Raw genomic sequence first — 23796 nt, 5'->3', positions numbered from 1 at the left:
CTACAAGAAAGGTCTTATGCAATTTTCCCGTGGATTCAACGGTTTAGATGTTATTGAGGAAAAACGAAATTTTTTTCTAAAAGTTCGCCGTTTCGACGCTGGGATGGTCGGATTTTTTCAACATCAATAAAATGCCAAATAATCATACTTAACTCATTAAATATCGAAATTAGAAGATAAGTGCACTATTTTTAATGATAGGAAATGCATTTTTCTAAGATACGTAAACTTTTGGTATTGATTTTATAGCCAATACATCTTTAGAGTCGCGGATAGCCATCAGCCAGTGGATGTTTTCCGTTCGCGGAAGAGCGTCTAATCTTGGACGTCGGAGGATGAATCGTATGGTACAAGGGCAACGTTTCCGCTGATGCATGAGAGTGTCCCCGGATTCGATACGAAATCAATTCGGTTTTAGTTTGGCCGGCGGCGACTTGGACGAGAAAGGAGGGACCGTGAAAAACGAAGGGACCCCAAGTACTCGCGGGAAACGCAATTAGAGCAGAACCGGTCGGTTACAAGCTACAAACAGCTTCTAGGGGGAGAGAAGAACGTTTCTCTGTGTTGTAGCGTCGTTTCCGTTCGGTTTCTTCTCCGCCTCCAGCCAGCCAGCCGCCTCGACCGGCGCAGTTCTCGGTTTACTTCCCCAAACCTCTTCAACAGTTTCACCAACACTTTTCATTCGCCTCTGCTATAGCTCGTAAAAATTTCGGTTCTCCAGTTGCATACGGTTATTTGTTGTTCAATTTCTAATAGCCTTCGTACAAATATTTTCCATGTTTATGCGATGATCTCCATCTAATCTGACCGATACATAAATGCATTTGATACGGAAAATAAGATATCATCGCCTGAGAGTCGTTCATCAAATGCACGTCGTCAGACGAACATGAAGAACGTTTTTGGCATGTGTTGCGCCCTCAGGTACTCGGGCAAAGAACTATCCTTCGCTGGCTTTATCGACGTTCGCTATGTCCCGCAGAAATCCAACGTTTGAAATGATCCGAAACGCGTTCTTAGCGAAGTCACGGACGAAGGGGAAACATAAGCATGCAACGCGATTTGGACGAAACGATGGGGTCCGCGAATATTTACCGCGCCGGTCGCGTTTACGCGGCGCAGAAAATCGCGCGAAAGTAAAGAGAAACGAAGGTGCTCGCGTGTTCGGGCCAACGAACAACGATGGCCTCGGTTTCAGGGTCGTTTCGGCTATTATTCGCTTGCACCGAGTTACCTCGGCCTCGCCTTCTCCTCGTCGCATCTCGTCGTTCTCCCCCGCGTCCTCACCTCTTCTCGTCCATCCCAATGTCCTGGCTTGCACCGTCTCGCCGTTTTACCTAGCCGTACATCCTTTCCCTAGCCCTGACTAGCTTCGTGCACTCCTTTGCTTTCTGTCTTCTCTTCAAATTTTCTTAAATAAAATAACGCATACCAAAATCTAAATCCTGATGTCCTGCTTTTGCACCATCCGTGCATCCTTTCTCTGACTCGCTTCGCGCAATTTTCTACCTCATGTCTTCTTTTTAAAAAATTTGAAATAAGGAACAGAGATCACGATCCTTGAATCTTATAAAATTGCCCGAAGAACGCAAGGAACGTGTAGAATTATTATCGTATTAGCAATTAGATCATATTTCACATATGCTAAATGTCATTTGCTGGAGGATAATTCGAATTACGTTGGTAAATTTAATATCCTCGCCTTTCTAATTGTACGAAGTGCGCGCTCGAGCATGAGGGCACCACTTACTGGCCTCGCGTGGACTCAATACTCGCGCACGTCCGGCCTTATCTACACACACAATTCTCGAACGTGTGTATGTGCTGCTTAATCAGCTGTTGTTTATTCAATGAAAATGAAATACCCACTACTCTTTCCTCTGTTTACGATTAGCATACGCTCGTTGCGTAAATATAGAAGTAAAACGGGCGATCAACTGCGATCGTCGAAACTCTATTAACAGTATCAATTAAGTAATTCATCGAGCGATGATCGAAAGAATGTTTTTCAAACGCTGTAATCGAATATATTTGAAAAATGCGTTCAACCGCGTGAGTAGAATGAAAAAAAAACTAAAGATTAATATATAAAACAGATATTCATTTTATTTCCTCTGTCAGATACATCAACGGTTCTACAGTAATAGAACCGATAACGTTGCGAGCGAGCCTTGCTTCTTAGGAATACAAACTGCATTTACAAGCGAGCTGAAATTTTTTAATGAAAAATCCTACGACCCTTTGCCTACATACAGAATTTTAAAATCTTCCAAAGACGTACAATTACCAAAGGATCTCGAGGTTTGATATACCACTTGCAAATGCAGGTTTCTATTGCAATGTATCAATGATCCTTTCTGTCTCACTCAAGTTGAACGAGCAGACTCTGCTTAGAATGTATCGTAAGATGATTACACTGAATGTAATGGACAAGATACTCTATGAATCTCAGAGACAAGGTCGTATATCGTTTTACATGACTCACACAGGGGAAGAGGCAACTCAAATTGGTTCAGCAGCAGCTGCTACATTAGAAGATATGATATATGCTCAGTACCGAGAAGCTGGTATAGATCGCTATTTGTAATGTTAACTAAAATGAATTGGAATCAACATTATTTTACATACTCAGGTGTTTTGCTTTGGAGAGGATATACTTTGGTAGAGTTTATGAATCAGTGCTATGGCAATCATAGAGACACTGGGAAGGGAAGGCAAATGCCTGTTCATTATGGATCAAGAAAGCTAAACTTCGTTACTATTTCATCTCCTCTAACGACACAGTTGCCTCAAGGTAGTTTAAAAAATAATAAATGAAAGCAATCGATCGTCCCTTACTATCCGCTGTCTATCCTCAGCTGTAGGTACGGCCTATGCGTTTAAGCGATCTGGGAAAAAAACGTGCGTGATGTGTTATTTTGGCGATGGTGCCGCTAGTGAGGGGGATGCACACGCAGCTTTTAATTTCGCCGCAACTTTGTCCTGCCCGATTATTTTCATATGGTAAAATTAATCGTAGGGTCAATTTTAAAATAGAACGTGAAAATCTCGGTATGATTTTAGTCGAAATAATGCCTATGCAATTTCGACCCCTACTGTGGAGCAGTTTAATGGGGATGGAATTGCGGCAAGAGGCCCGGCTTATGGGATAGAAACGATACGTGTAGACGGCAATGATATTCTCGCTATGTATCATGCGACGAAAGTTGCTCGTAATTTTTGTATCGATAAAGGGAGACCCGTCTTAATTGAAGCCATGACTTATCGGTAAAAAGAACTCATTGCATTCGTATTCGCTCAAACATTTAAGCTGACAGTCTCTTGTACTTTAGAATCGGTCATCATAGTACTTCGGACGATAGTACTGCATACCGTTCGGCCGACGAAATAGATCAATGGAATCGTTCCTCACCAGTAATTAGATACCGCGATTATTTGCAATCAGTCGGATTATGGTGCGAACAGCGAGACCAGGAGTTAAATAAATCGGTGAGAAGTTCGGTCCTACTTGCTTTTGCGGAAGCGGAAAAAGAACTCAAACCTTGCTGGAAAGAATTGTTCACAGATGTATATCATACAATGCCGAAGCATTTATGGTGTGTTTATACGTTCTTAAAAGTCATCGTCAAATCTTTCGTCAGTAGTAAACATTTCTTTCATTACAGTAAGCAGATGCAATCCATGGAAAGTCATATCGCAGAATTTGGCAAACATTATCCTCTACATCTTTTCAAAGAGAAACAATAATACTCTGTAATGAACTCACCATAATCGTAACGAAACAATAAGTTTATAAAGTTTTATTATACATACTAAATAATAAAGCATTTACACGACGTGTCTTAGAACTTAATATTCTCAGCTATCTCCTTGTACTTCTCCATTCTGTATTCCTTCCTAGCTGCATCAAGCAGCATATTGTGAATTAAATCATGCTGATGTGGATTCACTTGTTCGATGCTAGGATACACATTCCCTGAAGTCAAAGATCAGCTTTTTAATTCTCAAATTCATACAATTGTACAAATATACACAGAGTGAAACATACCTTTCAATTCTAAAACAGCTCTTTTATATGCATATCCAGGATAGATCATTGGTGCATTGTGCAGCTTCGTATAAGAAGTAGTATAATCTTTGTATCTTGGTACGAGCACTTTAAAAAGCTTGTGAACAAGTTGTTTCTCCTTTATCCAAAATGAGGCGAGCTCCATAGTTTCTTTGTGTTCAGGGCCATAACGCAATGCTTCGGATATCAACTGCATAAAAAGGGATAAATATTACAATTTCGTAAAAGATATCGAAAATAGTATTACAGTAAAAGATACCCACTCGTTCGACATAACCTCGAGTTTCGTCGGCTCTTGCATAATTCAATTCGATCCTTTCGTATTTAAGAACAGCAGTCAACGTCTTTTGTATCTTCCTTATTCTTCCTTCTGGTCCGTCGAAATTTTTTAATTTACGTGCCTCAGGTCGAAAACCATATCGTAACCTAGACACTAGATGCTCGACGTTCGCCTGATTCATTTTTCGTAGATTTAAGTAAAGAGTCGAGAGATTTGAATAGATTTTCCTCGTCGAATGTTATCAGATTTCATCCGATCATTCAGTGAACAAATAACTTTAAACGAATCTGATATGCACATTTAGTAACACTCGTGATTCACGAGTCGTAAGACGCGTAAGACCGAATAGTACATTGTATGATTGTAGTACATTATTGTCATCCGAATATACAGATGCGTACACAAGCTGTAGAAGCTAGGTTAATTAAACTCATAATAGTAGTCTGATAAATCAGCAGAATGTGTACGTTAAACGACGATATTTCCGAAGCAGAAGAAGCGATTGAAGACATGTGGGTGTGCTCGATCTTATTGATTATCGAACATTTTATTCATCTACGAATTTTTATAGAATCCCTGTCATCGATACTGCACATGTATCAGACAGCAATCCAATCTGTAAGAAGTGTGGTTGTCAAGAGACCTACATTTCGTTGAGGAGTAAAAATAATTATTGCAAGACGTGCTTTCTAACGATGACTACGCACAAGTTCAAAGCGGCACTCGGTAAATCGAAATTGATGAAACTGAATGATTGGGTACTTATAGGTCATTCTGGAAAAGTAAATTCCACTGTACTCTTGCATCTCGCCACGAGGGAATCAATGTCTAAGAAACTTAGTCTGAAGTACAAAGTTCTTCACATAGATGGTAAAATATAAAGGATAAAAATAGTTCTTTGTACATTATTGTTTGATTTATTTGCATTTTCTTAATGCAGACGGTATGATCAAGGGCCAAAGCCTTGAGGAAAGGCAACAGATCAGAAACGCATTAACTAAAGAAGCTGAAACTCTACCATTTCCAGTATATACGATATCTTTGTCAAAGTCTATAGCACATATCATTTACGATAAGATTCACTTGATAGATACTTCAGAAATAAATGTAACGGAAGAGGATGAAGCTTTACGAAAGATCTTCAAAGATTTGCAAAACGATACAGCAAGAGATGAACTGTTAAAACAGTTAAGACAGAAATTACTTGTGTCCGCGGCTTATACACTCGAGTGCAGTAAAATTTTCGTCGCTGATACATCTGTTGATATCGCCATAAAAGTTCTCGGAGACGTGTCAACCGGAAGAGGTTCGCAATTGCCTTTTAACGTAGCTTTCTCGGACACGAGATACTCCGACCTGATGTTACTTAGACCGCTCAGAGATTTTACAGAAGAAGATATAGCTGGCTATGCACATTTTTACGAGTTACATCCGATTCTTAGCTCGCGCGAATCTAAGTCTCCGTTTCGCGCATCTATAAGAAGCATTGCGAAAAGATTCGTTCAAAAATTAGACTCGGAATGTTACGGCACGGTATCTACGATCTATCGTATCAGCGGAAAGATATCCGCAAAAATTGAGGAACTGAATGACGGAAACGCTAACGGGATGATTGATGACAACAAATGCGTGCTCTGCGAATTAACTTTAGATTCTTCGCCGGAAGAAGTCTCAGTTGTACAAGCGAAGCTATTTTCGAAATTAGTCTCCACAGTAAAAGACTTCTCCGTAAACAGCAGCACGAATTCTTTATGTACTTTTGAACAAACAGTTAACGAACAAATCAAAGAACAGAAGGGATCTCAGTGTCGATGTACTATTAACTGTAATTCTCCTAAAAACGAATTCGACGTTGGAAAATATCTCTGCTACAGTTGTAAATTAATTTTCTTAGATTCAAAACAAGCAAACAGTTTACCAGGTTTCATCCTTGACTCGATAAAGCGAAGGGCACAGATTGAAAATTTGCGAGAGAAGATAGCAGGCTTTTTGTTGTAATATAAACAGAATGAAATTTAATAAAAAATATGATACAAGTATTTTCGAATTCGAATCCTCCGAAGCAGCAGCGCCATCTCAGCCACAAGTGTTCGAACTAGCAGTATATAATATAGTCGATAGTGAAGGTTTGTTATGCAACGAACCGTAGTGAGCGCAGTAGAATCTCCATTAACCTGTCTCCTGGCGAATATCATCACTTTTTTCAAATAAATTTCACTTGCTTTGTGCGTACACATTAGGTATGTTCTCTGTCGTACATTAAAATACAGTGACTTCAAAAATATGCAGTTCTTTCTGATTGTTATAGACCGTCTTTATTACAACGTGACATCGTAGTATTGTTATCGAATAAACAACTATCGTTGCAAATACAGTTTGTTCACAGTTCACAGATCTCATCGAAATGGCTGAAGGACTACTGCCTAAATCACAACTGCCTAACGCCAGACATAATGCTCTTATTGAAAGCCCGGTTTCAGATATGATAAAAGTCTCGGTTCATGTTCAAGACGACGGTCTCTGTAGAGATTTCGAGCTTCAATTGGCCGAATGCGTCGAGGCTTATGGATTCTACAGAGGACAGACTAAATGCGAAGCAATGATTCACGATCTTTCCGAATGTTTGAAAGGCGAAAAACGCAGAAGTAGGAACGACATAATATACGGGGAGATGACTCGGCAGGTAGAAAACGGAGAAAGAAAATATGAGAAGCCCCCATTCTTAGCTTTCATTCGTTAACAGTGATGTAAAAGTTGTGTAAGTGTCAAAAGTGGATGCATAACAGAATAATCTGAAATAAATTAGGATGAGAAGAAACGTTTGTTCCTCTCTGTAAATCCTGTCCTATTTTAGTCTACTCGTAGTTCAATTCGATTACTGTACATCTAAAATGTACTTGAAGAAACAAATTAACTGACGTTTACATTCGGTAAAAGAAGTGTACGATCATTGAAACGGTACGATGCGAGTGTAGGAATTCAGATAGAGCGTCGCCAGATGGCGGGAAAATGTTGAAGACGAGGATGAACGGTGTAACGCAACGTGCCTTGGCGGGTAGACGGGCAGGCGGGTAGACGCGGGTATGCGAACGAACGAACGAACGAGCAGAAAGATACGTAAGCGGGACGGTAGGTTGCCGACTTGTTAGGCCGGAAGGCGGGCGCACCTGTCTGTCATCAGCGCCGACTGTCAATCTTACTGACGCTGGCGCACACGCTACGAGAACCCGCCGCATTCGTAGTGTTTATCTGTCACAGGCAACGTGAAATTAATCGTAACGGGCAGCGGTACGGACAGAAAAGTGCTGTGTTAGTGAAAGAAGCGCAAGGAAACCACAGAGAGATACGCCGGTGAGTTGTCGAACGTCTGATCGGTCCGTCGGCCGAGAAAACGTGTGAACGAAAGAAACCACGAGACACACGCCGCGTGTTAATTGTTCAACGATATGGACAGATCACATCCCCTCACGTTGTTTACCGTACCACCTCGTTTGTCCGTTCAAACTCGATGACCGGCAAAAATCTGGTCTGCGTACGCGCGATTATGCAATTTTTTCCATGCACGCGTCCCCACGAAGACCGAAATATTTTGTCAATCATTTTCCGCTCTACGCGTTTAGAGCGTCCGCGTGCAAGTGTGCCTCGGCTGATCACGAACGTTCTTCAAACGCCACGTTCATTAACAGTCTTTTTGTTTCTATCCAACAGTCGATCGAGTATCGAACGATCTCTTTAAGCCCACGAGGACGGTGCCTCGCCGCGTGCACGTTTTCTCTACCTCAAGTATCTTCGCTATGGACCATCGGATCGGTGAGTGGAAATCAATTCGTTACTCATTACGTGTGCGATTCCAAACGCAGTCATCCAAATGTCATCGAAATTAACTAATCGGTCGGGAATCGAATCTCCCGTTCACGTTTCGCTGAAAATTACGAGACGCCATCATCCAGAATGCTATAGCGCGTGGCTACCGAGCTAGCGTTCAGTCAGCAAACCAGCTAGCTAGTCAGGCACGTGGTGGCGCGCCACGCCGCGGTACTCGCTTCCACGGGGCTCACCACGCTTACCCCACGGAATCCGCTCTTCGTTATAATTACCAACTGTCATTCTGCTTTTTCCGTCGTGCCATCCATGCCTGTCTGACCGCTTGCTCACTCGCTCGCTGCTTACTGCTTGCTCGCCTTACCCTGACTACTACAATGTCTTGCGTGCACGCGTACTTGCTTGTATGTACAGTGAGTACGTAGTACGAATATGTTTACGCGCGCTTATTCTCTCCGACCACAAATCGATTCATTTATTTTTTAACACTGCAAAAATTTGATTGTCTCTGTCTCTCTCTCTCTCTCTCTCTCTCTCTCTCTCTCTCTCTCTCTCTCTCTCTCAGGATAAATTTTCTAACGTTACATTCGTTTTCGTCTTCTCATTAAATGAACGAAATCGAATAACTCGTTCGCTCTCTTTAAATTTATGATCGTTTCCGAGTCACGTGTTTTCTATAAACGTGCGAGCCACGTGAGATATTTGCAGCCTGATTATATTAGTCAGCTAATTCGAATTTTAATTTATGTATAGATAAAAGTTTACAAGAAAGTAGTCGATGAAATACCTAGTTATTACAAAAATATACCCGCGAGCACGAATATTTTGGCTGGCGTTACGTAACATAGAAGATAAAGAAAGATATGAGGAAAAAGCGCAGATATATGAATTTTTACTTCACCGCAGCGCAGAAGTTCGTACGACAGACGAAGCGAATTACTTATAGTAAATCGAATTAAAGAATGCAGTCGTTGTAAAATGAAAATCATCTCAGCTCGAGTAAGTAATTGCGACGACGATTGAGTTGGTGATCGAGTGCGATACGAATGGTGAAAATGTTTAGTTAATAAGTTGGGAAAATCAAGTTCGGATTAGAGTTCAAGATTAGCAACTCGGTAAATGGGTCGCGATACATGACATTATCTAGCTTTGGTCATTGGCCAGCGAAACTCGTTTGAGAAGACGCGAGAGTATTGTGTAACACGTCTAATAATAGTAATAATGGTACTATGTACTCTAGCAATGGTACCGCTAGCAAAATTAATACGGATTCTTATGGAAATTGTTGCGACATATCCGGTTACAATCAATACGAGCATCGGTTTCTCCCTAACAAATATGAACCGTTGTACCTACAGGAATTTAAGAGATAAAAATATATCTCACGTTATTCCGCCGTGCAACTATCGAGGGCCCTAAAATACCGGCCTTGATCGACATACTAAACGTTCGTGTACGCACGTTTAACGACGAATCGCTTCTAATTCTTCTTGTTGTATCGCGTTACATCGCTGCGTTTGGTGCACGCTAAAATTCCTCTCGCGGCATTGCTTTTTATACCTTTTACAGCGCGTTTCACCATAGAACCGTGGCTCGTGTTTGAGGCACGAACCAGCTCGACAAACAATGGAGCGAATAAATACGTGCGTCGGGGATAGAGTGAAATGTATTCTGTAAAATAGACGTAGAGCGGTTTCGTGTCATCGTATCTTTGGCCTGTTACGTAACCAATATTTAGTAGTGCAGCCGTTGGTCGGCTCTCGGTTGCTCTCGATGACTTCCTACACTTGTTCACGCGTGCTCGACTCGACAAATTTAATGGAAAAATAATCCATTTACGCGTTTCAATGATACAGTTTTTAATTTCTTCAAGATTTCTTTCTACTAAATACTTGTTTTACGAAGTAATAAGAAAATATCTCGGACTAGTTTTTGTACGACAGAATTAGCTCTCACAGAAACGATCGTTCTACCAGTGGATTCATTCACAACATGGTTATTATCTGTTGTAAATATCGTCATTTTTAGCCCTTCCACCGTTTAGATTACGTACGCGTATGCCTAAGGTTATCGTTCAAACAACATGAGAGCATAGAGGCTATCGTAGGCGAAATGAGGAGTCGTTAAGAAATGTTACACCGATCCCATGTAATCTCTCGATTGTCGCTGATAAAATTTAAAGCATGTCTAAGGAAGTTACTTTTTAATCTATGGGAGATATATTCGATTAAACCCAGTTGAGAATTGCTCCTTACGTTATTAGTTCTCGATTAAATGTATAGTAAATGATTATTGGGACGAAATAGTCGCGAAGCATGCCACGACGCGAGACACGAGCAGCCCAAAGGCCGTATCTAAAATCGTTCTATGCTCGCTGACCTACGAGGAATGTTCGTCTCTCCTCTTGAATCGATTGTTCTCTGCGTGTCGCAGATTCGGCAGATTTACCCTTACGTTACTCTTGAAACACATCCACGTCAGTCCTTCCGATTCGAATTTTGAAAGAAATTCCGAATTTCGGCATTTTCACCGTTTCGTCTTAATCGCGAGTGTAAAAAAGAAAACGTTGCTCCCCTCTCGCTGTGTTTCTTTTAGCGAGGAACAAAGTCAATTTCCTTAGGTCCAACTGGTTTGCGTTAGCGGCAGATAGCTAATAAGCGGCACAAATTCGTTCGATCGAACATTTGCCTAAACCGTTTAAAGAAACTAACAATGGCTCGCAAGGCAATTAGGAACTGGATACTAAACGGGATCTGTGACGATTACAGTTAAACAAAAATCGTTGTGCAATTTAATTTCGACAGGGAGAAATCGGTGTGCGCATATATAATGACTTATTTTCTAAATTAAAAAATACATCGTGGATTTCATCGTCGAAATATCAAAGGCAGTTTTGTCAATGTTAATGTACAGGAGCGCTGGGTGGTCGTCTAACGAAGGGAGAAAGTAAATAACGCGTACGATAACGACGTTATCGCGTTAAAAGTATCTATGATTACTGAATGATTGTAAAATAAGGGTTGCGATACGATAAAAGTTTTGCGTTATCTTCGACTCTTGGGGATAAACGATAACGGCGAAGATGAAGCTGTTAGGAGATGGTTTTTTACTTATGCAGATGGATAGAACCGCGCGAGGAAATATATAATATACAGTGTCCCAAAAAAATGTTAGAGCCGAAGAGAAGTTATTCTGTAGTTGTTTCTGAACAACAATTTCCTTTGGCAAAATGCAGGGTGAGGGATGGTTTTTGAATTATTAACGAAAAATAGTGACCGATGAGAGCACGAGTAGGGCCCGCGCTCAGCCAGTGGAGTATTGGCTCGGCCAGCGCGGAGGGCCTACGCGTGCTCTCATTGGTCAGTGTTTTTCGTTAATAATTCAAAAACCATGGCTGACTTTGCATTTTACCAAAGCAAATTGTTGTTCAGAAACACCTCCAGAATCACCCCTTTTCGACTCTAACACTCTTTCTGAGACACCCTGTATATTTTCTTCTTGCATATCGAACTGACGTACGATTAGCCGTATATTCAAACGGTTTCACTGTTCTTAGATTACGCTCTATCTGGCCTAACCTTATCTGAACCGTATGCATTATCGCCTCTGGTATCTTGAACTTTTTAGTACAACATTGAGCACCACGGTTTTTTGAAATACGGTACGATAAAGATGTAAAATTTTCTTCCCGGCCTCGTGTTTGCATTAGATAATAAGAATTATAAACTTATCTCCCGTCGCGAGGGCGAGGAAGGTTTATAATGAGACAGTACTAACCTGTCACCGTGTTGAAATTGGATTGTATTTGAATCTGTATTAAAAACGAATTGCTCGAACGAAACCTGTACACAAGCAAGAAGCGTCGACTGTCTTAGCGATTCGAACGTTTAGTTACACAATTGTTTCCCATGGTGTAACGCGTTTCCCGCCAATAGATATTATTTATTCGCAGCGTGGTAGGGGGATAACGTTACCACATATCTGTAGAACGAATTTCACGTACGCGAATGCATACACACGTGAATTATATGGCGGGAAAGATGCGTACGTTGCCGGAGAGGGAGCGAAAACGAAGGGACTGTATTGGCTGGGATGACAAGAAGCGGGAAACTCGTGCTGGCGCGCGCGCGCGAGGCATCTCCACTTTGCCCACATGCACGCTCATTCTCATGTTTGGTTCGCCTCTTGTTAGATGTCTGTGTCAAACCGGCTTCCGACATGGTTGGCCCAGTCGCGTCGTGAACGTCGTGCGACACCGGGCGTGATCGGTTCTCTCAAATTGGGAATATACATACTCACGTATCGTTTAGAAAAGTCACGAGTGAGCCGGAGTAAAATTCAGAGGGCGACATTCCCGTTTTTCGTCTGTTTTCTTTTTTCTGTTGCCGTTCGCCCGACGATTCTTGTGCAGACGATGTTAAAAATAGTAAATAAATGAGACCTCTTCCTGCCACAGCTGCAGGGGAACGGGTAGAAAGAAAGTAAAGTCATGAAATCGAATCGGTAGAGCAAGCTAAACTAGTTTTTTGAAAGAGTGTCGGTGGGGAGTCAGTTAGTAGTTGACAGAAGGAAACAGAGGAGTTCCTTTGCGACTTGGTCAAATGCAGCTGTTTCATCGTCATCGGTTATTTTTATTACGACCATCGGCAATGCAATCGCGACAGTATCGTTTAACGAATGGAGAGCGACGACGTTTAAGGTGATTGACTGTCGTAAGGAAACGTCGTCGAATACGGTAGCACGTGAACGGGGGAAAGAATCGGGGAACGAGAGATAACGTGCAGGCATGAAAGAGATGCGTGAAACAGATACGGAGTAAGCTCGATTGAAGAAGATCTCGGTGTTCGTTCAAGCTCGAGTTTACGCAACGCGTGTCGAACTTTCCGAGTACACTCTTGATCACGAGAAAGTCATGTTACCGCCAGCCGCGATGCACTTGGAACGAAAAGAGAGTACCGAAAGAATGACAGGTACACAACAACAACAACAACAACCATACGTTCATCAATATCGTAACCAATATTATCAGCATCAACAGAAGCAGCAAGATTGTCATCGTCATCGACGTCATCATCGTAACGATCACCACCACCACCACCATCACCATCACCGCCATCGCCATCATCACAGGCATAAACATCATCGATACGACGATCAAACCGATCAAGAACCCCAGCATCATCATCATCATCATCATCACCATCCTCCTCGACGTTCGCGGAACGTAGATTGCCGTCGCGGTGTATCGCCGTTATCGTCGTTGCCGATATCATGTAACGATAATTCGCCCCCTACTCAGCATACGAACATGTTTGTGACAGGTAAGGCCGACAATAATCATCGATTCAATATTGAATCGCCGATAGAATTCCCTCAAGGCCTAGGAAAATAACGGTCGTTGAATTTTATGCTAACAAGCCATGAGAAGTGTCACCGTCCGAGCCCTGTCCCTCGAGGGTGACAATTAGGACTGTCGCAAATAAAAAGAACTGGAAACGGTTGATTTGCATATTAGATAATCGAACGGGGACGTGGGTTCAGCAGGAAAAATGGTATTTGTTGCACTACTCTCCCTGTTCTTTCCTCTATCTCTTTTTTTCTAAACGCGTGTGCGTCAGTAGCTCGTTGCTTGCTGGCAGAGTACGAGCAAACGTGGATATATTCCTGATCAATGCTGCGAGCAATCAGCGTATCGGTAAAAAGAGATATTACTTAATTTCGGAAGGAGCAGATATCGAAGACGATTGTTTCGAAACCGATCACATGTTGCGTATGTGTACGAAATTACGTCATTCGTGTTTCATAAATTCGACGGCTCTAAGAATGTGCTTACAGACGGTACTTGCGAGATGGGGAGCGAGTAATATCTTCGAGATAGCGAACGAACACGTGTACGTTTGTACGTTCGCGTATCAATCCCTATAAACTTGAGCTGAAATTGTCAATGCTGTAAAATACGATGACCGAGCGCATAATATTCGTATAGCGAGACGGTAACGATCGTTCGAACGTTTGTCAAGGAATTACTGTTTAATCGAAAATTAACTGAGGTTCAAGAATGTGCCGAGTTTCGTGCGTATCGGTTAATGGTGGGAGTACCGCAAGATCTACACCTATTTGCGTCTTTAATGTTTTTGTCGTTGCATTCAATGCAAAATATACCGGACATTACGTGGCTAAGCTTATGTCACGAAGGTTACAGGCAATTCTCGCGGTGTCGAATTTGCTTCGACGTCAGCGAAAGGGAACGTTTATTAATGCGAGAAAGTATTGTCGTGTAATGCGGCTAGTTTTGGAAACCTTCCAGATGTGTCACCGACTGTCATTGTGCATTAATGTGCAACTTCGTAAAAAGATACCTTACCGTTTAAGTAATTAGTCGAATATTCCTCAGCTGGACTCATAAGTTCAGAAACTAGTGAGACGAGAGTTCAGAAACTAATTTGTTACGAACGCGTTCGCTAGTTCTGGCGTTAGTCGGTTAAGAAGTCAAATAGTTGAATAACTTTAACGGCGGTAGGACGCATGGTGCATACGTGAAGTCGCTGGCAACTCGTTGTATATTTAGCTCGATGGAGGAAGAGACGATGCCGTTTCGTACCGAACTAAGGTCGCCGGGTGTCTTCTTTTCTTTCCTTTCCTCCTCTTTGACCAGCCATTCGTCCCACCGAGCTGATAATGTTCAGGGCATAGTTTTCTTGCCGAACGCTATTCCTATCATTCTCACCGCCGCCACCGCCGCCGCCGTCACCATCGTGACACTCCGACGTCGTCATAGTTTTCGTCTAGCCGCGAGGAGCTTGGATCCTAATTTTGTGCCGTCGGGTTACTGGACCTTACGTAACTACGTATTCAAATGCTAAGATTAGTCGCCGGTGCAAACTAACCAGAATCGAAGATTCAATTTCCGGACGTAGAAGTTCGCGAAGGAACGGAAAATTCGGATAGTTCCGCTCGTAGGAAAAAGCGCGAACAAAAATTTCTTGAAACGAAATCGAGTCTGGCATGATGCAATTTCCACGTGCAGTTGGTCATATTATCGAGTCTTTTCGAATTCAATTGTCACGGCCGCGTATCTAGCGTACGCTTAAAGTTGACGAGCAAACAATTTTTAATCGTATCAAGTGAACTTCATTGTTCGCTCGTTCCACTTGTTTAATTCATATATTTAAATATACATATTTTACTGTCGGTGACTGTTACAGGTCACTGACGATGCCCAGTAGAAAAAAAAACATTGTACCTACGTCTCAAAGTACAATGCTCGTAGAACCATAGTCGCGCGATGTAATTGAGTGGAGATGATGCTGTGTGTAATGCATGCAAGTACGAAATTCTCTGTTATTCGAATGGCACGATCGAGAAGGACGGTGGCTTGAGATAATCGTGCGCGTTAGGGGGAAATAAAAATTCATGCGGTCACCGTTGATTCGTGTTTCAGCAAGGGAACGTTTTCCTTCGTCCAGTAGTACCGACGACGATCAAAGCGGTTCCGACACGGAACACGATTCGAACGCACTGCGCGGCAAGGTTCACTCTGGGATACTTCATCACTCTGGCACCCATTCCGTGAGAAAACGCCGGGGCAACTTACCAAAGCATTCGGTGAAAATTCTAAAGCGATGGCTTTACGAGCACAGATACAACGCATACCCGAGCGACAGCGAGAAGCTGACGCTCAGTCAGGAAGCGAATTTGACGGTGCTGCAGGTCAGTGCATACTTCTTATTTCGCATTTCCTATTCTCCACTACTCGCACGATTACTTCATCGATCGATCGGTTCTCGTTTCGCAGGTTTGCAATTGGTTCATAAACGCCAGACGGAGAATCCTGCCGGAAATGATCCGGAGAGAGGGCCACGATCCTCTTCAGTACACGATATCTCGTAGAGGTAAAAAGATGCCCGCGGGTAGTCACCAACAATCGTCTGGCCTCGGTACGAGATCCAGTCAGACCTGGGATTCGTTAGCTGGGATGAGTGCTCCTAAACGTAGCAGAGACCACGACTACGAAGATCCCGCAGGATTGATATACCGGTTCGTCGCTTCGCCAGCTTCGCGTTATACGCTGTTATATATTAACAGAAACGAAATCAGTTGTTGAAATATGTTCTCAGAAGCGAAGAGGACAGCCCGAACGATTACGAGAGTAGTTCCCACAGCGAGGAGGAACGCCCGTCGACGCAGTGGCCCAGCGTAATAGTTTACCCTTACACGGAAACTAAAATCGAACAAAACGTCGGTCAGCTCGCCGGGTTCAACGACGCGATCGCTCATCCAGCGCGACGAGGGTAAGCATACACATGACGTTTGTCATCTGACATATCAATTCGACTAATTAAGATCTCGATGTCTCCTGTTCAGGGACGATGACGATTCCTCGATGGTGAACGAAGCCGCGTACTGGAGCGCGCCCAGACAGCACCTCATCCAGACTGCTGACGTTCAACGCGAGACCGAAATGTACACACGCAATGCTCACAGTCCTCATTCGGACGAAACACCACCTCCGACACCACCCGAGGAGGATAAAGACAAGTTCAAATGTCTTTACTTGCTGGTCGAGGCAGCTGTCGCTGTTCGACAACAGGAAAAAGAACGGGAGGGGACTGTACCGGTTTAACAAAAGCAGCAGTGTTTCTCGTAGCTTACATCCACGTTTCTTAATTTTTCGTTTCCCATTACCCTACGAAGAATGCAAAACAATATTGCCGTTTTCTCGTCGCCGGTCGTGGAATTGTTTTTTTTTTTTTTTTTAAGCCCCTATCTGGTGACAGATGTTCTTCTCACTTTTAAACAATTTTCTTGTAGCTTCGGGGGGATTGTACGAGGTAGAAATTAACAAAACTCGTAACATGTGCTCTTCTTTGTAAAGGTTTTAGTCAACTTCCGCATATACGTATGCACGCGATGAAGAAATAATGTCAGACCAGTAAAGCTCGAGGGGTGACCGGACGTGTAGTAACGAGATCGTTAATCGACCTTGCGTATGACAGTGCTCTCAAAATGATAATTTACAATACGGGTGCGCTGTTTTGAAATCGTACAACGAAAAAGCTCTCAAAATTACACGTTTGTATTGTACTATTGCAATTTTTCAGTATTTATTGTGTTCTTCGAGGCAATAACAAGAGTTCTTCGGATTCGAGGATACATTTCACAAACAGAGTATCCTGCCTTCTTGTAAAGAAAGTAAACATACACAGTTACAGACATGCTATATATATATATAATATATATATACATATGTGTGTGTGTGTGTGTATATATATGTATATATATACATATATTCGCGTGCGCGAGGGTGGAAGGGAGGATAGTTACAAGACAAATCATTTGAACGATTCAGTATAATATAGTGGGAGTTGCCTTTCCATTTCGTTGTTCGTATTTTCGTCGATGAGCGTGCTCTAGTATCAGATGGGGTACTAGTTGGACAGAAAGAAAACGTGAGATTGACGATCAAACAAGTGCCAAAATAATATAAACCCGACCGACAGGTCGATCGTAAGTGTGACGAGAGAAAAGTCTAATTGCATGTCAATTTCGTTGAACTTCTCCGTTTCCGTGTATCGTATCTTGCAGTGAAATCTCGATGAATATTACAGTCGCGCGTTTTCTGATATTCATAGGGAGAAAGGGAGAACGGGATATGTTCGACGTGACAGTGAAAAAAAAAAGAAAACATATACATATTTACGCGTGTTTCTCCGATCGAAGAGGATCGCGGGTCGCGCGTAATCGTTCGTAAAACATTTGCTTCGGATTGTTAAAATATATATTGATAAAAATACATTGCTAAGCAAGTGTTGAACCAGAGACTGGCCAAAGAACACTGAAAGCATTTCCTTAATGTTCTGTTGTTTACTTGTACTTAGTTATTTTCTTCTACATTACTTTCTTTTTCGTTTACATTAATGACACGATCGTACGACGTCAATAGGTTGTGCATCGATTCTCCATCCACGTCTCGAAGTTACGCAGTACTTAGGCTCACGAATGCATTAATTCGCGCGTATTCTTTTTCTTCTTTGCATCCATTCTACGATTCATTGCTGCCAGAGGACAGTACGTACTAATTTACAATAATTGTGATTTTTTTTTAATGGCGTTTATACTCGCATTTATATTAGATGAATAAGACTGCTCGAGGAGAGATTTGTATACATATTAACACGTTTACAGAAAGTGTATAAGAGCATCTCCCTTTTCTCCCTCTGGCAACCGAACGGCCACCAAATACTGTAAATCTGATGACATCGCTCGACCGTTCGTTGCCCGTGAATAATCGCGTTCCTCCTAAAGAGAAACCATTTTTCATTTTCTTTTTCTTTTTTTTTTTGAGAGAATAGAACAGAAGACAAAAGACGATACACGAAACAAATGAACAGCGCTTATAATTAGTACGTTAAGTACATAAAGTAAACTAACGATAAGCACATGTGCCTATCGAGAGATAAATGTCTAGGAGATAAGTATGTATGTATATTTAGATTATAATGATACAGCCACATGATTCAACGTACGTTATACACGAAATCTCGTATTTTGAAAAGGTTCGCGTAGAGAGTATAATGAGAAACAAAAGATCACGAATCGAATGTAGAAAAACTATTGGTACAAACGCCAAAGACTTAACCGTTAGTTATATTCAGATAATTAAGTTCTTTAAATAACTACTTACACATAAACAAGTCCTTTTTGCCGAATACGTAGGTAGTTATTGTGTTTGTTGTGTGCTCGAGCGTTTGATAAAATTCATTAAAAGGTGGTAAAAAAATAATAGTACGTTGCAGAGAAAGCTAGAGAGAGAGAGAGAGAGAAAGAGAAGTAGATACATATAAATCGTTCGGAAAATGTGCCTGTCAGATGTGTATTACAGTGTTAATTGTTGCGTATATCGAAAAGTGTGAATGTAGACGTGAACGTGAATCGATGCAGCCGCGTGCGCCCCACGCACGTGGTTCACGAATTGAACATAGTGCATCGATACGCGAGCTAGATCCAAACGGTGTTCAGATGAAAATCATGTTCTTCGTATGTACAAAATATTTCGATTGAAATTTATTTTTAAACCGCGGTACGGTCGCCAGGCCAGCTTGTTAAACGGACTCTTAGGAAAATAGTTTAAACGTTAGTCTAAGGATAGATCTCTCTCTCCGACAGAAGACGAGCCTGTGAAAGTGATAAGTTTGATCAGCGGGACTCCGGTCGCAGGAAGAACAGCGTGTACGATCACAATGACGAGGCGCGACGATGACGAAGACGAAGACGGCGAATTATGAAAATTCTAAACGATGTGTGCGCATACGTGACAAGTGTATTGTATCGAACGAGGTTACATTCTGAAAATGCCCGAATCCGTTTGTCGTTCCACGAGTGATGGAATCGCGGTTTAGCTCTGCACGTTTCGTACTTTCTTGCCTGTTGATAAAAAAATAGGAAGGGGGAGAAAAAAAGAAAACGACAGTCGAGCCGATCAATTGTTCAGGTAACGAAATGTATATCTTCAATAGTTCCTAACTAAACTGTTTGAAACCGTTTCACTTATCGGAGGCAAAGGGGAACAATGGGGGGAGGGGGGTATGGATGGATGACGAATGCATGTATGAGAAGCGCCAAATCGTTATCGAAACGCATAATTATAAAAGCAATAAGTGTGCCTTGTTAGAATGTTCTAAATGCATCGTACCGACGAGTAGAATATTTAACGGATAAATAGTCTCGGGACCTTCGCCGAATTCGTCGAATTTATTTCTAATGTATTTACGATTTTGAGAAACTTGAGATATAAGGTAAACGAAATAAAAAAACCATATAGTTGGCGTTTTCCTGTTAGTGAATTTTAGCGTTAAAAAAAAACAGAAGCGTATACATAGAATTTTCTCGCGTGGGGTTTGCGAGGGGGAAGGATTAATGATTGCTAGAAGATTTTACGTCCCTCCGCGAAAGGGAAACTGATTTTTCGAAAGGAAGCATTTTTTTCGGAGTTAATATTATTTTTAGTATCGCAGTAGTGCGCATTGTTTTGTTTCCTTCCGGTTTTTTTTTTTCTTCTTCCTTAACTTTCTCTTTCCGCGTGCACATTATAATCTGCCAGGTGCGTGCTACACGCGTACATATCATGTCAACCTTGAAACATACTTGCTCGACTTATCAGGGTGCCCGCCCTTCTTTCAAACGGTGTTCCACCGAACGTGGAGACGGTTCTCCGTTATCTCTGCCTTCGGACGGAGATCCAAGGGAATCAGAGCCGACGGCCTTACTTCTTCGAATTTAAAGGGTCGCCCGATTTAACTTCCGAGTAATGTAATGTCCGATTGGTAATTTTGTAAAATAAATTAAATATGTTATCAATTTTATCATCCACGTTTATTTCGTTTACTTTGTAAGAACGCGAAGAAGGAAAATGCCTGTCGATCGTTTCGTTTGCGTTATCGACCAAACAGAAGTATTAAACGCGCGACAGGTGGAAGTACGTCGAGTAATCGTGAGAAGGTTTAAGCCGGAGCGCGCGATGCCGCATAATAAAATGATGGAAACGAAAGTCAAGAGCAAGGAAGAAATACGCGTGAGTGGGAAGTAAGTAATGTAACGGAGGATAAGGTGGCTGGTAAAATGAGGAGCGAACGGATTACCGATCAGTCCGAGCCCGAAGCGAGTGCCGACTGCCTTCTGCGGTAGGCAAGACGATACCATGAAATCTACGCGACAACACGCGGGTTAATTCGCTCAGTTTTAAATCTACACGACGTTACGTTGACACACGATACGAAATTGTACGTGCGGAGGTCGTCCGATTCGTGGGTTCGTTCAAAAAACATGATGAACGCTTGAAAGATACAATAGAAGAGGAGGATTGAGTAGCAAATCGAATACTCTGGAGAATTGTTGTTTTTGATAACGGAAAAGGAACTGCGAGGATGGGTGCAATTATACCGTAGCCCTGTTGATCAACGTGCATCAAAATTAGCCCAGTTATAGTACAACGACCGTGCTCCGATGAGTAACGCACCTCCACGAGACGCACATCGTGTCTGCTATAAACTGAAGGTACGCACGCGAGAAGTGATTCATTACTTTTCCTTGCTAATTTTAATCTTAATTAATTCCGGAGTTGCTCGTTCTATGTGTAAGCGTTAACACTTTTCCTTTATAAGTTCGTACGCTTTAGTACGAAAATGTACGATGTAAGGGTAAAAGGGCTGTAAGGAGTAACAAAACGGTGAACGATCGTACTGTGAAATAGAAAAATTCTAGTAAAGCGGCGACCTAATTTCGTTCAAATTCGGGGCTTAACGGTGCGGACGAAAAAACGTACGCAGGTATGTACGCGAGGTGATTGCTTGATTCAAGTTTCGATTCTGATTTCGATGCACGTATCAACGCTGACCGCGGAATGTCAATACAGCCTTGCGATAGTCGGCTATGGTACATACACGAGTACGTTGCCTATGTCTCGTTTGAATTTCAGTTTCGACCCAGTTTTTTTGTTCACACTCGATTTTTCGTCGAACGTAAATGGTCGTTCGGATTCAAAAAACGTAACCCCGACGAATACGCGCGTGCGTCCTGGAAACAGTTGGATTCCCGGTTGTCCGATCCCGCTTTAACCGGTCGCATTTTTGTTCGATACGAAAACTACCGATAGAAAAATTACAGTACTTACCACGTCTGCGGCAGTGAAGATCTGCCAGTTCAAGAATATTTTAAGTAGCAAATGAGTCGTGAAACAGAAACGTTTACATCCCTTACGGAAATTTGAAACTCGACGTAACGTTACGTGAAGTGATTAATTACTCATTATTGTTGAAAGGTTTGGTACAAAATTTTCGCGCTTGCTGCGTGTTTGCGTTTATTGCCCTACATCGTCACGTGTCGTGCATACAAACGCATCCGAGATTTTTTCGTCGATACACACACCTAACGGGAGTCTTCTTAATTCGCGATCTTTCCCGTCTATCGTACGCACCAGGTTTTAACCGGGTTTCGCTTTGTCCCGCATTTTCTAGCTACCGATGCGAAAACACGAACCGTTCCTTGGTTCCTCCTTCCATTCAACCGGTTCGCGAGGGTGAAACTTCGTATCTCCTCAATGCTTCGTATAACAAATACCATTCGAATGTTTGAACAGGTTCACGAATGATCGATTAGTCCGTGGACTAAAAAAAGTGCTAAAAATGAGAGAGAGAAGAAGCATGCTCGTGTTCCTTGGAGTAATTCTATTTGTACAATGTTCGATGGGTCATAACACAGGCGACAGAGTTGACAGCGGCGCCAATGAACACTCGTTCTCTCACCACCGACAGAAAAGATTGTTTTGGATAACTAACGACGGTCGGATAGCTTTGCCACCAGGCACGATAATGACGATAACTCCAACTTTGGCGTTACCGTTCGTTAGATATCCTCCCTACGGTTTTCTCAGTAATATGACCATCAGTCTTCCTTTCACCAGTGAGTAAACGCCGGAGATCTCTCGCATGGGCATCCGCACATTTTCGTCCTACCACTTATCGTTTTTCAAATATTCCAGTTGACTTCGACAAACTCGGTTTGACTGATAACGAGAACCCTTACGGTGTTCTACCGTCAGCGTTCGATGCCAGGGAGCAGGGCTCAAACGCTGCGGACTTTATCGCGACGTTCGTAAAACGAGTTAGCAAGCGAGAATTACCGGAAAATGCGCTGTACGGAGGCGAAAGGGCTTTACTTTACGGCACCGCGGAAGATATGCTCGCGAATTTCGGTCTGAACGGAAAAGCCTGTCTATTGAGAGCGATCTGCGAAGTACAAGGACATCCGTTAAACAATTTCGGTCTGATCGGAGAAATGCTGAAACTGTTTTTCACGTACGCATCCTCTTTTCTGCTTTCGTTTATAATTAGACTGCGGATTTTTACGCACTATCTGCAGTGTTCATATTTTCTACCAAAATCGCGTTGACTGTAATCTTATTCTTACAGCGCTAGCAAATCGCCGTTTGCTAATATTTTAAAAGAATACGTAGAAGCTGAGAATAGAGGAAAGTTTCACGGCGAGTGCTGGCCTTATTTTAAAGACTGTCCAAAATCTTTATTCCTTCCATCGGAGAATAAATACACGTAAATACAAAAACTTATATGATTACGTTACAGCGAAAGATCGCTCGCAAACGAGATCCATCTGTTCTTTTATAGAGAAGACGCGGTGCACGACTCCGGAGAATCCGATGACGTAGACCAAAAGAGGAGCAAATATTTTCCCTCGGTCGAGACGATGGACCGGGCGAGAAGAAAAACGGAGAACTTCAAACACACGATGCATCCGTTTATGTAATTAAACTTCGTAACGATTCTATTAATGCGGGAGAGACTCCGCTACCGATCCGATACGAAACCAAATGGGATGTAATTGCATCTTACGCTTCGTTGGCCTGCTAAGGTGGCCTGCATCGCTCGCGTGCATACGCGTGCAAATTCCTTCGTCGCCATACTAAGTTTAGTAATTTATTTGTCGTAAAAGATTAGTTGCACGAAATAATAATTAAGTCAAGATCATTTCTTACTGTGTACATTATTTATACATATATCGTAATTTGAGACAGTAGTCAATTTTATAATACAAGTTACAAAATCATGTATAC

At 42.2% G+C, this 23796-nt stretch overlaps 6 protein-coding genes across 14 annotated transcripts; 5 read left to right on the top strand and 1 right to left on the bottom strand.

Moving 5' to 3' along the window:
- Nucleotides 1–1834: 1834 nt before the first annotated feature.
- BckdhA (Branched chain keto acid dehydrogenase E1 subunit alpha) lies at nucleotides 1835–3853 on the top strand. The gene is made up of 8 exons (XM_018024080.2): nucleotides 1835–2052; nucleotides 2122–2301; nucleotides 2372–2567; nucleotides 2633–2794; nucleotides 2859–3003; nucleotides 3064–3267; nucleotides 3333–3596; nucleotides 3666–3853. The coding sequence occupies exons 1-8, from the start codon at nucleotides 1990–1992 to the stop codon at nucleotides 3745–3747; spliced, it is 1296 nt and encodes a 431-aa protein (XP_017879569.1). The 5' UTR covers nucleotides 1835–1989; the 3' UTR covers nucleotides 3748–3853.
- Nucleotides 3775–4759, bottom strand: mRpL17 (mitochondrial ribosomal protein L17). The gene is made up of 3 exons (XM_018024084.2): nucleotides 4333–4759; nucleotides 4049–4259; nucleotides 3775–3976 (listed from the first exon to the last, which is right to left on the bottom strand). The coding sequence occupies exons 1-3, from the start codon at nucleotides 4528–4530 to the stop codon at nucleotides 3843–3845; spliced, it is 543 nt and encodes a 180-aa protein (XP_017879573.1). The 5' UTR covers nucleotides 4531–4759; the 3' UTR covers nucleotides 3775–3842.
- Ctu2 (Cytosolic thiouridylase subunit 2) lies at nucleotides 4756–6388 on the top strand. The gene is made up of 3 exons (XM_018024078.2): nucleotides 4756–4861; nucleotides 4921–5219; nucleotides 5290–6388. The coding sequence occupies exons 1-3, from the start codon at nucleotides 4809–4811 to the stop codon at nucleotides 6345–6347; spliced, it is 1410 nt and encodes a 469-aa protein (XP_017879567.1). The 5' UTR covers nucleotides 4756–4808; the 3' UTR covers nucleotides 6348–6388.
- Nucleotides 6389–6478: 90 nt separating this feature from the next.
- On the top strand, nucleotides 6479–7167 carry ND-15 (NADH dehydrogenase (ubiquinone) 15 kDa subunit). Of its 2 annotated transcripts, none has more exons than XM_018024086.2 (2): nucleotides 6479–6589; nucleotides 6736–7167. In XM_018024086.2, exon 2 carries the CDS (start codon nucleotides 6754–6756, stop codon nucleotides 7087–7089), a length of 336 nt encoding a protein of 111 aa, XP_017879575.1. In that variant the 5' UTR covers nucleotides 6479–6589; nucleotides 6736–6753; the 3' UTR covers nucleotides 7090–7167. The 2 variants fall into 2 exon arrangements, with proteins under 2 accessions (XP_017879575.1, XP_017879576.1); XM_018024087.2 differs by having other exon boundaries at nucleotides 6481–6589; nucleotides 6725–7167.
- A 432-nt stretch (nucleotides 7168–7599) lies between these two features.
- Nucleotides 7600–20533, top strand: LOC108624649 (homeobox protein TGIF2). 7 transcript variants are annotated; one of them, XM_026813269.1, is made up of 7 exons: nucleotides 7600–7700; nucleotides 8058–8159; nucleotides 15377–15497; nucleotides 15613–15881; nucleotides 15967–16208; nucleotides 16289–16462; nucleotides 16536–20533. In XM_026813269.1, the coding sequence occupies exons 3-7, from the start codon at nucleotides 15473–15475 to the stop codon at nucleotides 16792–16794; spliced, it is 969 nt and encodes a 322-aa protein (XP_026669070.1). In that variant the 5' UTR covers nucleotides 7600–7700; nucleotides 8058–8159; nucleotides 15377–15472; the 3' UTR covers nucleotides 16795–20533. The 7 variants fall into 7 exon arrangements, with proteins under 7 accessions (XP_026669070.1, XP_026669074.1, XP_017879572.1 ...); XM_026813273.1 differs by lacking the exon at nucleotides 15377–15497; XM_026813272.1 differs by lacking the exons at nucleotides 7600–7700; nucleotides 8058–8159 and adding an exon at nucleotides 13615–13866.
- Nucleotides 20390–23772, top strand: LOC108624618 (uncharacterized). Of its 2 annotated transcripts, XM_018024024.2 has the most exons (6): nucleotides 20390–20480; nucleotides 20565–21224; nucleotides 22306–22628; nucleotides 22708–23023; nucleotides 23138–23275; nucleotides 23351–23772. In XM_018024024.2, the coding sequence occupies exons 3-6, from the start codon at nucleotides 22352–22354 to the stop codon at nucleotides 23487–23489; spliced, it is 870 nt and encodes a 289-aa protein (XP_017879513.1). In that variant the 5' UTR covers nucleotides 20390–20480; nucleotides 20565–21224; nucleotides 22306–22351; the 3' UTR covers nucleotides 23490–23772. The 2 variants fall into 2 exon arrangements, with proteins under 2 accessions (XP_017879513.1, XP_026669075.1); XM_026813274.1 differs by lacking the exons at nucleotides 20390–20480; nucleotides 20565–21224 and adding an exon at nucleotides 21283–21496.
- Nucleotides 23773–23796: the final 24 nt, after the last annotated feature.

The sequence above is a fragment of the Ceratina calcarata genome, unplaced genomic scaffold, assembly GCF_001652005.2.
Source record: "Ceratina calcarata isolate Rehan_Ccalc_2016 unplaced genomic scaffold, ASM165200v1 scaffold321.2, whole genome shotgun sequence".
Taxonomy (NCBI): Eukaryota; Metazoa; Arthropoda; class Insecta; order Hymenoptera; family Apidae; genus Ceratina; species Ceratina calcarata.
This window is presented reverse-complemented; position numbering and strand designations above follow the sequence as displayed.